Genomic DNA, 12,111 nt, shown 5'->3' with positions numbered 1-12,111 from the left:
TACTTTCTTCAACTTGCCTTCTCCATGAAGCCTTCTCTGGCTACCCCATTTAAAGTTGTAACAGTCCACCCACTACCACTGTTCCACCCTATTCCCCTGCCTTGCCTTTCTCATTTTGTTACATTGAGGTATAAGAGCAATGAAATACCCTGACCCTAAGTGTATGGTTCAGCCAGTCTTGACCAATGCATGCCAAGACACACAGCATTTTCTCACCCCAGTTGCTTCCATCTCTTTCCAGTCAGGCCCACCCTCCCCCCAAAGCAACCGCTATTCTGATTTCTATCACCAGATTCATTTTGTCTATTCTAGAACGTCCTGTAAATAGTCATCCAATGTCTATTTCTATGTGTCTGCTTTCTTTCATTCAGCCATACATTTGTTAAATCCACCTATGTCATTCTATCTGTTAGTAGATTGTTCTTTCTTATCACTGTTATTCTGTGTGTGAATGTACCAAGTTGTTGATTCATCCACTTGATGGACACATGGGCTGTTTCTGGTTTTGACCTATTCTGAATAAAGTTGCTATGAACATTCGTGTTTAGGACTTCTAGTCAAGAACTATTTCATTTCTCATGGGTTAATACCTAAGGTTTCTGCTGCCTTTTTCTCCACATAACTTGTCAGCATTCAACAAATGATCTGTTTTACTTACTGACCTGTTTATTGCTTGCCTCCATCCCTGAGAATGCAAGCAGGGATTTCCATGTCTGGTGAGCTTTGCTGCATTCTCTAGGACATGGTGAATGCTTAATGAATGTCTGATGGACAAACCAATGAACAAATGAATGAACGAATAAATGAGTGTCCTTTACAGATCCCAACTCCCCCCAAAGTTGTTGGCACTTGGACATGAGCCTTCTGTTGGTGATTTTCACCCTGGGCATGGGGGAGGAGAAGAAAGACGCTGCATCTAAGCAAAGCTTCCCCAACATCAGGGACCCTGGGGAGCTCAGTTCTGGGGTTCTCTGCTCAGGGCAGCTGGCTCTGTCTCCCTCCCCGGCCGGCCGAAACAGTGCTGCTGACATCGATGCCCTCATGGTCCTCTATCCCAGGGCTGGGCACAGGCTGCCCCCACCAGTGACCCAAACCTTTTTGAGTGGATTAAACTGTCAAGCTTCTGGGTGTCTGCAGAGCGACGGGCAAGCTGCAGACAGTAATGTGGTTTTATTTACAACATAACCGCTTCAGCGACATCAACGGATTATGAAAACACTGAACAATTTTCAGCCCCTTGGGGATTTCCAGGACATGATTTCCATAAAAATTAAATACTGATGACTCTTATCTCTCTGCTAACTTCCCATTCCCCCTACCCACCCCAAGCTTTAGTAAGACAAAGAGAGAGAGAGAGAGAGAGAGAGGGAGAGAGAGAGAGAGAAAGAGGGAGCAGAGAGAAGGGAGAAAATGATTAGGAAAAGCAAAGCAGAAAAAGGAAGCACTAACATTGATGTGGGATTATTTCAATAAAGTAGACAAGAGGTTAAAGAGGGAGCCACTGGGTTGGGGAGCAGGGTGGATACACAACCTAATCCTGACACTTCATCTCTGGCCTGAGGTGGGCGTCCAGCCGGGAGCCGGGTCATGGCACAGTCAGGACCCGGTTGTCTAGGTGGTGGGATCCACATGCCAAGGCTTGGTCCTGGCCAAAGGGTCAAGGAGCAAGGCCCCAGGAAGGAACCTTCTCACAAGCTGGCCCATCTGGGTCTCATCTCCATCTTCATTTCTCCTTGAGCACCCTTCTTGGGATCTCCATGCTTACACAGAATTACAGAAATTTCAGAGATCAGCACTTTAAGCTTCAGAAGGGGAAACTGAGGCTTGGAGGCAGGTGGCGAGCAGCTCAAGACTTCAAACTATCTGGGTGAGTGGGGTCCAGTTCAGTTCAGGGCTTTGCCAAACCAGACCAACTCCTTGGAGGCAAACATATGAATGCATGGATTTTTGATGAAATCTGCAAACCAGCACAGCCATTAAGTTTGCCCCATCTTTGCCTCCAGGGCCATTTCCTTCACTCCAGAGGCAAGTCCGACATTCAAGACACAAAAAAGGAGTGAAGATGTCCACAACGGTGGCTGTGACTATGGGGCCAACTTCTGCTTTTGGTGCTTCCGAGCAAATGTCAAGTTGAATGAAAACCTGTCAGCTGGTACTGAGAGCCTGTTCCCTCCCACCTGATGCCCCTGGAGTCTGACTGCAGTGGGGCTTGTGGGGTTTGGAGAGGCAGCTATGGGAGGTGGAACCAGAACCAGGCTTGGTGTCGGGTTACAAGTGTTGACAAGCTCCTGAGCCTCGCTGAGCCTTGATTTTATCACCTATAAAAGGGGCAGAGCTTAATGATGATAGGTTTTGGAATCAACAGGTGGGAGATTAAATGAGAATGGATTGAGTCTTGATTTCTGTATCTGGAAGGGGAGTTTGAGGATAGAATGAAATGCTTGTGAAGTATCTGTCAGTGAGGAGACACTCAACAATGTTTCTGGTCCAAGTCCAGGAGACGCTAAAGGCATGGGGTGGGGCAGGTGCTTCTCCACACGAAGAGCCCCCTTGCAGGAATCCAGCCTCAAAGCTGCTGCTTCAAGACTGCTTGAGGCAAATGTCAGTGTCTGGAGGGGCTTCTATGGGATGTTCCCTTGGGCAGTGGCTCTCTGAAGACACAGAGCCCCCAGACAGTAGATCCACTAACCCCTCTCTATGCGACACCCTTCCTGTCAAAGCCAAACACGCATCAGAAAGGAGAGTCCACCTGACCAGGCGGTGGCGCAGTGGTAGAACGTCGGACTAGGATGCTAAGGACCCAGGTTCGAGACACTGAGGTCACCAGCTTGAGCGCAAGCTCATCTGGTTTGGGCCCAAGGTCGCTGGCTCGAGCAAGGAGTTACTGCTGAAGGACCCCGGTCAAGGCACATATGAGAAAGCAATCAATGAACAACTAAGGTGTCGCAATGTGCAACGAAAAACTAATGATTGATGCTTCTCATCTCTTCGTTCCTGTCTGTCTGTCCCTGTCTATCCCTCTCTCTGACTCTCTCTCTGTCTCTGTAAAAAAAAAAAAAAAAAAAAAAAAAAAAGAAAGAAAGAAAGAAAGAAGAGTCCATTAAACACTGTATGGCTCAGAACCACCACACTCTCGGGATCTCAAGGTGCCTGGATTTCCCCTGACATGGGAGAGGACCAGCTCCGCATCTCAGGCACTTCCTCAAACATCCTTTGCACAGTAAAGGAAACGGGAGCAGAATAATAACGATCATCACCCTATCATGTGGAATCCTCACTAAGCGAGAGACACCCAGATCACAGAACTCTTTCATGTGCACAGTCACCTAATCCTTCTCACAGTCTGGTGAGGCATGGCCGCCACCCCCAATCCCAGTCAGCACATGAGGACGCTGAGGCTCAGGGCTACGTGATTGACCAGGAAGGACCACTAAACGAGCAAGGGGCAGAGCAGGGCTATGTACATATTAGGTCACTATGACTCTAAAGCTGCCTTCCTATCATCTTCCGAATGATGGGGCCAGGTGACTCACTGCTCAAAATGTACTGCAAGTCTTATAAGAGCACATAGAGAAATGTATAATACAGACACTTTGCACCTGCAAGTCCGCATCTGACAATATAGCCCAGGAAAGAATCATGAACACGCTCAAAGGGTTACTCACAAGGACGTTTCTCTATGGCAGTCTGTTTATAATAGCAAAAAGAAAAAAAAAAAAAAGAAAAGTAAAGAAACAGGCTTAAAGATCCAACAGTAGAGGATGTAACACTTTGTAGCCATGAAGGACACAACATGGCAAAAGGAAGCTCATGAGTCACTATATGAGAAAAGGAAACAAATGAAAGATTCAATTTATTTTAAAAAAAAGATGCTATAGGTATACATATATCTGTATATGTATATGAATCTAGAATAAATCACCAAAAATGTGCAAAACCGTATTTTCTCTGACGTGGTAGTTACAAGTGAGTTTTAAGTTTATTTCTACATTTCCAAAAATTTCTAAAGTTTTCTAAAATAAAACCTGTGTAACTCCCCACATCCCAAGGGGAAAAAATGAACGTTCTTTAAAGACACACAGTATAACATCAACAGTTTTACTACAGAAATTTTAAGAAATCCAAAGCCACACCTTATCCGTCACCTATTGGAATGACTAAACAGCATTTTGGCAACAACAACAACAAAAAAAATCATTAATATCGGCCCTGGCTGGTTTGCTCTCTGGTAGAGCGTCAGTCTGGTGTGTGGAAGTCCTGGGTTTGATTCCTGACCAGGGCACACAGGAGAAACGCCCATCTGCTTCTCCACCCTTCCCCTTCTCCTTCCTCTCTGTCTCTCTCTTCCCCTCCCATAGCCAAGGCTCCATTGGAGCAAAGCTGGCCGGGACACTGAGGATTGCTCCATGGCTTCCACCTCAGGCACTAGAATGGCTCCAGTTGCAACAGAGTAATGCCCCAGATGGGCAGAGCATCGCCCCCTAGTGGGCATGCCGGGTGGATCCCAGTTGGGCGCATGTGGGAGTCTGTCTCTCCGCTTCTCACTTCAGAAAAATGAAAAAAAAAATCTTAATATCTAGGTAGTAATTCACAAAACCCAGACTCTGACAGCCCCAACCTTGGCAGAGCGTGAAATTGTGTGCCCCGCGGAGGTGGCGAGTCCACCAGGATAGAGAGCATCTGTCGGGATCCAAGTGGATTTAGCCACAGGGGCCGCCCAGCAGAGAACAAACAGGCTCCACATTAACGGGTGCTTTTCCATTTCACAGGCGGCTGGGTTCGCACCGCCATTAAATGGCCAAATATAAAACCCTAGAAGAAATGTCAATAGGAAAACATCCAGGAGATTAATATTCTCGATGAAGAACTTACCCAAAAGAGGGTAAAGGAGAGCAGAAAGAAAGGGTAACACCTCTCTCCTCCAGCCTGTCCCTCTGCTTCCTCTCTCTGGAGAACCACTAGCAGTGGCTGGCAGATACAACTTCAGATTACAAGGCATAATAGCTGGTGAAGCTTCACACGTTAAGTCACCTATTTACAGATGGTGTTAGATTTCACTCAGCGGCCCACAGTGGGAACGAACACACACTCCCACAAATGGCCTCTAGGTTTGCACACAAATATCAGGCTTCAAAATTACCCCCCCCCCCCCCCAGATCTGAACAGGTAGCAATGCAAATATCTAAGCTCCCTCTCCTCCCTCCTCATTCTCACCTCTGATCGACCGACCGAAGGAGGTGATGGGATTTTGAACGCTGAGAATGAGCAGCAGGCTTCCTTCATTCTCCAATACAACCACAGAGTGGTTAGACAAGATCATTTTACTGTGTTTAAAAGCGCATTACGTTGGTCACGTCCCTCTTGCTGGCGGAGAGTCAGATCATTTAAAATGCTGATATTCCCCCAAATGTTCTTTTTCTGTCAAACTACACTGTTGGAGCTCCCCAAATCCATTTCCACTAACTAGCAGAAAACAATAGAGATTTTCATCTGGGGCTACAAATGAACTCCCGACGGCACTCAGAATTGGGCACTGCAAGGAGGGCTCCCCTCTTCTCCTATTTCCAAGCCCCACCTCTCACATCTGCTGCAGCCCATCCAGACCTAATTAAGCCCCTAGTCCCCTCCCTCATGTTTAGCTCTGTCCCCATTTAGCATTCTGCTGTGAGCATTTTCCATCATAAAAGTCTTTGAAAACATTTTCAATGGCTGTATTATAGTCCACTGTATGGCGGTGGCTTAATGTAGCCATTCCCACAGCATAGAACATCAAGCTGGTCTTTCAGCCAAATTAGGATGAGATGAAGCTTCCGCTGGGTGAGCCCCGCAGCCTCGGTGCTACTGGTCTTTCTGGAGAGGAAGGGCTTGGGAAAGGAAGCATGGCCAGGTGTCCCCAAAGTCACCTCTTTCATTGGCCCTCAGCATCCAGGGTAGGAGAGAGAAAACCATTCTGGCAAATAGGTCGCTGGTCACTGCAGGCCTAGTTCAGCTGAACTTCCAGCTGGTCTCACGTCCCCCAAAGCTCAATACCAGAGGCAGAGTTTGCTTCTTCATCCTCACCAAATGATTAGGAAAAAGGATGGTTCACCTGGATTCAGGCTTACGGAGAACGTGGGCCACGCCTGGGTACTGCTGAGCCAACACATTCAAGCTGGCCCTCTAGCGTGGTGGTTATGGACAGAGGGGTGAGGAGGCGATTTGTCCTACAAGGGACATCAGGCCTTGTTTGGAGATAGTTTCTGTTGTCATCACTGAGGGGGGAGGTGCTGTGGGAATGTGATGGGTAGGGGCTAGAGAAATGCTGTGTCCCACAGTGCACAGACAGATCCTAAAACAGTGACCTGACCTGAAATAATAGTTGCAAGGCTGAGAAACCCTGCTCTAGAGTGAAGTCAGAGCCCCCGTAAAACCCTGGCCAGGAAACTGCAGAGCTGAGAGCTGCCCGGGGCAGGGGGGTGGGGAGGTGGAACTACAGAAGGCTTGAGCCCAAGGTACACCAACATCCACAGGGCGAAATGAGGGAGAAGTGATGGACAGCTCGGGAACCAAAGGCTCACTCTGTTGGGTAGGTGGTGGTTTTCCTCGGATAAGTAACATCTGGGGCCTCATCCTTGCCTTACCTGGAATCCCTAAACCCAGAGCCAGCTCACAGGCTGATTTCTGTCTAAGCTTTGCCAAGGCGTCTCTGAAGGTGGCCCCAAGGAAGGCTGCCTTCCAAAGGGATCCTCAGAGAACAGCTCCGCACCGCTCCAGTGCATCCTACCTACAGCTGTGAAGTGCTACACAGGGCATATCACCCTCTCCCTGCCACACACTCAGTAGCTCCCTCTTACCCACCAAAAAGATCTGGACTTTGAGGCAGGCATCCAAGGCCCATAAAATTGTCTCCACCACCCCCTCCCCTTCCACACCACACCATTCTGGGTCTTAACCTGGGCTGCTTTCTGCCAGCCCCCTCCTGCTCAACAGCTGCCCCGTCCTGCAATGCACCCCTCACAATTCTCATCTGCCTGCCCGTTGACTGCCCCACATCCTCTGGCTCCAACCCTTTCAAAAAGGTGCAGTCCTCCTCCTAAGTCTACCACCATGCCTCCCTCCTCCCATCAGGCACTGACCTCACTCTGCCTGGTCCTGTCCTAGCCCCCTCCCCAGATGTGAGCGCCACCTCATGAAGGGGGCTGGGTCTCCCACACCTCTGAGCTCTGCTGGCACTGCCCCCCCCCCATTTGTGTCAGCAGTTGTGTTTGGCCACAGCTCTTTAAATGTGCCCTGCCAAGACCTGTTTTCAATATTAAAGCTGTAAATAATGCCTGTTCCTCGCAGCTGCAAACTCCCCAGCATCTAAACAATGGGGCTGGAGGAAACACCCACCCTCCCACCGCATCCACATCCGACAATACAGGGGAGGCCAGGAAGAGAAACAGGCCCTGAGGGCAGAGGCCACTTCTGAGAACCCCAGATGCCCTCTCCTCCCATTCTGACCTGAACAATTCCCACCAGCCCTAGCGCGAGCTGCACGTGTCACTTGTCCTTGAATCACATCAGGACAGGAGACGCACAAGGTTCTAGCGTGCACAATGGCATAAGAGACTAGGAGCCGGCAGCTAGCTCTGGCACATGCTCCAGTGTGAAATTGAAGCAAAGTGGCTCTGTGCCAGCACAAATGAAGAAAAGCTGAAAATAGACGTTGAAGAGTTTTTAAATCTTCATGAGGTTTGTCTATCATCACAATGAAGAAATCCCTGGGCCCTCGTGGGCTGCCCCGGAGGAGGCACCCCCAAAGTTTCCGAGGATGCTGCTTTGAAATTACTGTCCCTAAAAGAAGAGTCGCAGGGTGCCTTGTTTCTCTCTCATACATTGCTGGTGGGGCTGTCAAATTAACACAACCTCAGCCAAGTGCGAAATGGCAAAGTTTACCAACATGACAAGGACACAGGGCCTGTGACCTGGCAATGCCTTGGAATTCTATCTCAGATCCACTGGCCCAAAACAACCCACTCACAAGGGGAGTCACTGAAGCCTTACATATGAAAGCAAAAGATCGAAACCAGCTAAATGTGTAACAGCAGGAGATTGGTTAAGTAAATTATAGGACATCCGTGTAATGGGGTAAAAGATTGGGAAAGCGCTTTCCTCGCCTACATGGAGTGCCTACTAAGATACAGTGTCCAGGAAGAGTCCGGTACAAGGCGGTGAGCTGCTCATTACCCTCTGTGGGTTTGTAAAGCAATAATGACTTCGAAAGGAACAACTGCTTGAATAGTCACAGAGTCACTTTTTCAAAGTGACTTTCAGTAGACACAGGAAGTTAGGACCCTGGGTTAGTCAGTTTCAAGGAAGGACTGACACTAGGTGGGTGAGACACCAGGGTGGGAGGAAGCCTCTCTCCTCTGAGCACTTTGGTGTCTTTCTGTTGTGTTCCATGTGAGCACAATACCTATTAAAAATCACTTAAGATACTAAGGACACACGGCGATGATGTCCATTTCCTGTCCTGTCCTCTTGTCTCTTCTCTCCTTTTGCTTCTTTTCTGCACTCACCCACCTGGTCCCTCCTTCCCTCAATGTCACACAAAGGGATTAGCATAAAAACTCACAGGCGTGGTGTCAAGAGTGGGCTGTAGAGCCAGTCACTCCATGCCTGCGTGTGAGGCTGCACTGGCTCTGCAGCGAGCAGGGATCAGAGCATCTCCCCTCAGGGAGTGCTGGGAGGAGTACAGCAGACAGTGGTGGGAAGGCCCCCAGCACAGTGCCCAGCGCACAGTGCCCAGCACACAGGAGGACACCCGCCCCAGCACTGACTGAGGAGGCCTGCCTTCAGCCTGGTCTGGCCCAGCTGAGTTCCTCTGATTCCAGTGGGGGCTCCCCAGGAACCTGCTCTCCACTGCAGACGTGAAGGCAGCCCTGGGAAGCAGCTGGTTTCCTTGCACGTACACAAGCAGGTGTCCCGGCTGCCTCTGTCCCAGGCTCTGTTCCCACAATGGGGAGAGGGGAAGTAGAGATCCCCAGGCCAGATGTCTGAGAATCAACAAACTATTCTGGGCTTGCTGTATGTGTCTCGTGATTCCCTGATGCCCCAGACATCCTTGGCAGAGGCTTCCGAAATGCTGGACATGCGAGAGTGCCACTTCAAAGGTTGCACGTGTGCAAGAGGAAAGCACAGTTGAAAGGCCTCATCTCCACCCGCCTCTGAGGGAAGCATCTCGGGGGGCTGAGAACACATGAACAGAGAGAAGGCAGCTCCCAGGGAGGGTGGGGGCACCTGTGGAGGGCAGGCTCCTTCATGTTCAACCACATCTGCCTTCACTGGGGCCCTTCAAACCACCAGCAGGCTATGGAGCTAAACTGGGTTCAAATCCTGGCTCCTCCTCTTACTGGCTAAATGAACTCAGGCAGCTCAAGCTCTCCTTGCCTCAGTTTCCCTATGGGCAAAATGTAGACAATCATAGCAACTATCCCACAGGGTTGTTAGGAGGATTAAATGGGTTAACATATGGCTTGAAATAAATAACCAATACATGTTAGCTACCACTGATCACTATCATCATCATCATCATCATCATCATCATCATCATCATCATTGCTATGGCCCTCCTCTCTCCTAGCTCCATTCTGTTACGCTTCCGGGTACCATGGTCCCAACAAGGCTACTGAAATCCCGCACATAGGAGCAGCCCCAAACCCCAGCCCGCTGCCCGTGAGGGTCATTTCTAGGGCTGCCGTGTCCAGACCAATCTGGAGACCGCCGGACTCCAGCCCCCGATCTCAGAGCTCTTTGGACAGCCTTCTGGTCCCACCAGCCTCGCTTCACAATCCCGGGTCCTGCCTTCTGCAACCCTGTCTGGCCTTGGCTAACCTTCCCACCCCAGAGCTGACACACGACACAAGAACGATGGCCTTTGGTGCCCAGCCCATCCCTTGCACAGTCACACTCCCCTCCTCAGTCCAGGTTGAACCAAAGGTGCCCAAGTGACTGTAGGCCCTGAAGTCCGAGTCATGGCCTAACAGTGTCAGCACATATAACAGAAAATCTGTCAGCTCTCCCCAACTCCTGAGCCAGCATCTTTTTGCTTCCACACCAAGTCAATTTAGCATCTGACACTTGTGCCAAGAGCTCATGTTGGGAAAGGTATGATCCTTTCAGTTTTTACAACCTTTGCTGACAATTCCCACCCAGCTTGGAATTTCCGGCCTTATCAACAGCTCCCAGTGGGCGCCCTCAGTGATGTCTGCACATGGCCTGCTGCTCAGGGCGCGGACAGACATCGTAGCCCAGAACCAGCACCTGCCCCTCTCTGAAAACACTGCACATGGCGGATCGCTGTGAACTATAAGTGGTCTTACTTTCTTGGAACAAAATCCCGAACACATCTCCACGGTCACATTGGTCTGCATCAGGGAGTCAGGGAAGGCGTGCGTGACGTTCTCTGGCAGTCTGAAGCATCCACGGTACGTGACGGTCCTCCCTAGGGGAGAGAATGGAACTCCGGTAAGAGACGGTACGCATGGTTGTTGGTGCCTATCATAAGGAAACCTGGTGGCTTCGGATCCTGAAACAGGTGTGACTACCTTCAGAAAGGGCAGATTTCAAATCAGAGAAGGCAAACCTCCCTGGATGGGGTGTGGTCAAGCCGAGCTCCTGAGAGAAACTGGGCGCCAGAACCTGGTCACCCAGGGCCACCGACAAGGGGCCATTTGTCTGAACCTGTTGACTTCAGGTCTCATTATTCCTGCCAGCTCTTGGAGAATGGTGCCCATTCACCCATCCATCCTTCCTTTCTCAACAAATTCGAATTGTGCATCCGTCACGTGTCAGATTCTGCACTAGGTGACCCGAGAGGATGCTAGTCTGAAAAAGTCTATGACCTCCCTGTGAATGTGTGGAAAGGAAGTAGATTTGGAAACCTGAAATCCTGCCACATTGCCTCTCACTATGCCATTGAGTCATACCACGGCTGCCTCCCCCATCTTGAACTCTCACCCGATTCTAGGAACGAAGACTCTGTCAGCCTGTGTTATGTTACAGAGGAAGCCTCTGACCGTGCTGTTCTCCAGACCTTCTGGTGGGAAACTGCGACTCCCTAGTTGGTTTCCTTGGTGCCGAACAAGCCTTCCGGGATGTTCCAGCACCAACTGCTTGTATTTCTTCCAGACTCACTGGAGTGTCTCTAGATGGCATCCTGATTCTCATCCTACGTTCCTTTGAACACAAGGTGTCCTGGGGCTCAGCACCTCTTCCTGCCAGTCTTGGCTGGCAGCAGAAACCCTCTCACCAGCCAGCACCAGGGTGGGAGGGTGCGCCATGCAAAACCGCAAAGCAGGATCACACCCCGGGTCTGGAAGACCATCTGATCAACCACATCACCAGTGGTCTCGACATCAGGACACCAACCTATTTGGGCATAAATGAAGGAATGCAGCCTGGTGCCAAGAAAACAGTCCAGGCTGAAGATCCTAATGGCTTGTCATCAGGTCCTGGCACTGCTAGTGACTTGCTCTGAAACTTGAGTGTCATGCACCCAGAGACTCTCTGTTTCCTCACCTACTTAATTCCCGGCAGCTAGAGTTGTTTTGAGGGGTAACCTGCACCCACATGCCAGGCCCTGATGTGGCTGCGTCTCCCACAACCACCTTCCTGCCTTGGCCTTGGTGTAAGGCCTGAGTGATGGGCTCACAGAATTCCTTCCTGTTCTGTGGTGTGATTGGGCCCCGAAAAGACCAAATTTCTAGATACAATGGGCTGTGGTCCTCAGCCAGCTGCTCTGGGGTGGGACAGACACCAGAGAGACAGGCTCTGGGGCACGTGACAAGTAGGGTGAGTGCACAGGCAGGGCACAAGGTGAGTGGGGTCATGGGGATCCCAGCCAGTCCTAGGTCACAGGGAGGTACAAAAGAGAGCTCCAGGGGCGGGCAGCATCTGGGTTGCCCCTGTGCTCCCCACACCCAGCCCTGACCTTGGCATATACCTGTGCCCAATAAGGGCTGAGCGGATGAATGAATTGAACACAACAGGGCATGCTGGGGATGGCAGAATCAGCTGCCTCTAGATGTCACTGAGTGACTGTCATCTAGTACAGTCTGTCCATACCCTCCTCCCTCCTTGCTTCCCTGG

At 50.3% G+C, this 12,111-nt stretch overlaps 1 protein-coding gene across 2 annotated transcripts in view; it reads right to left on the bottom strand.

The window, feature by feature from the left end:
* Positions 1-12,111, bottom strand: part of WSCD1 (WSC domain containing 1) — a 45,695-nt gene that overhangs the window by 13,772 nt on the left and 19,812 nt on the right. For both annotated transcript variants that reach the window (XM_066363385.1, XM_066363387.1), the window contains exon 5: positions 10,344-10,465. In XM_066363385.1, coding sequence (XP_066219482.1) covers positions 10,344-10,465 — 122 coding nt within the window. The remainder of the gene's footprint in view (positions 1-10,343; positions 10,466-12,111) is intronic.

The sequence above is a fragment of the Saccopteryx leptura genome, chromosome 2, assembly GCF_036850995.1.
Source record: "Saccopteryx leptura isolate mSacLep1 chromosome 2, mSacLep1_pri_phased_curated, whole genome shotgun sequence".
NCBI classification, from domain to species: Eukaryota; Metazoa; Chordata; class Mammalia; order Chiroptera; family Emballonuridae; genus Saccopteryx; species Saccopteryx leptura.
The sequence above is the reverse complement of the archived record's forward strand: the minus strand, read 5'-3'. Positions and strand labels throughout refer to the sequence as shown.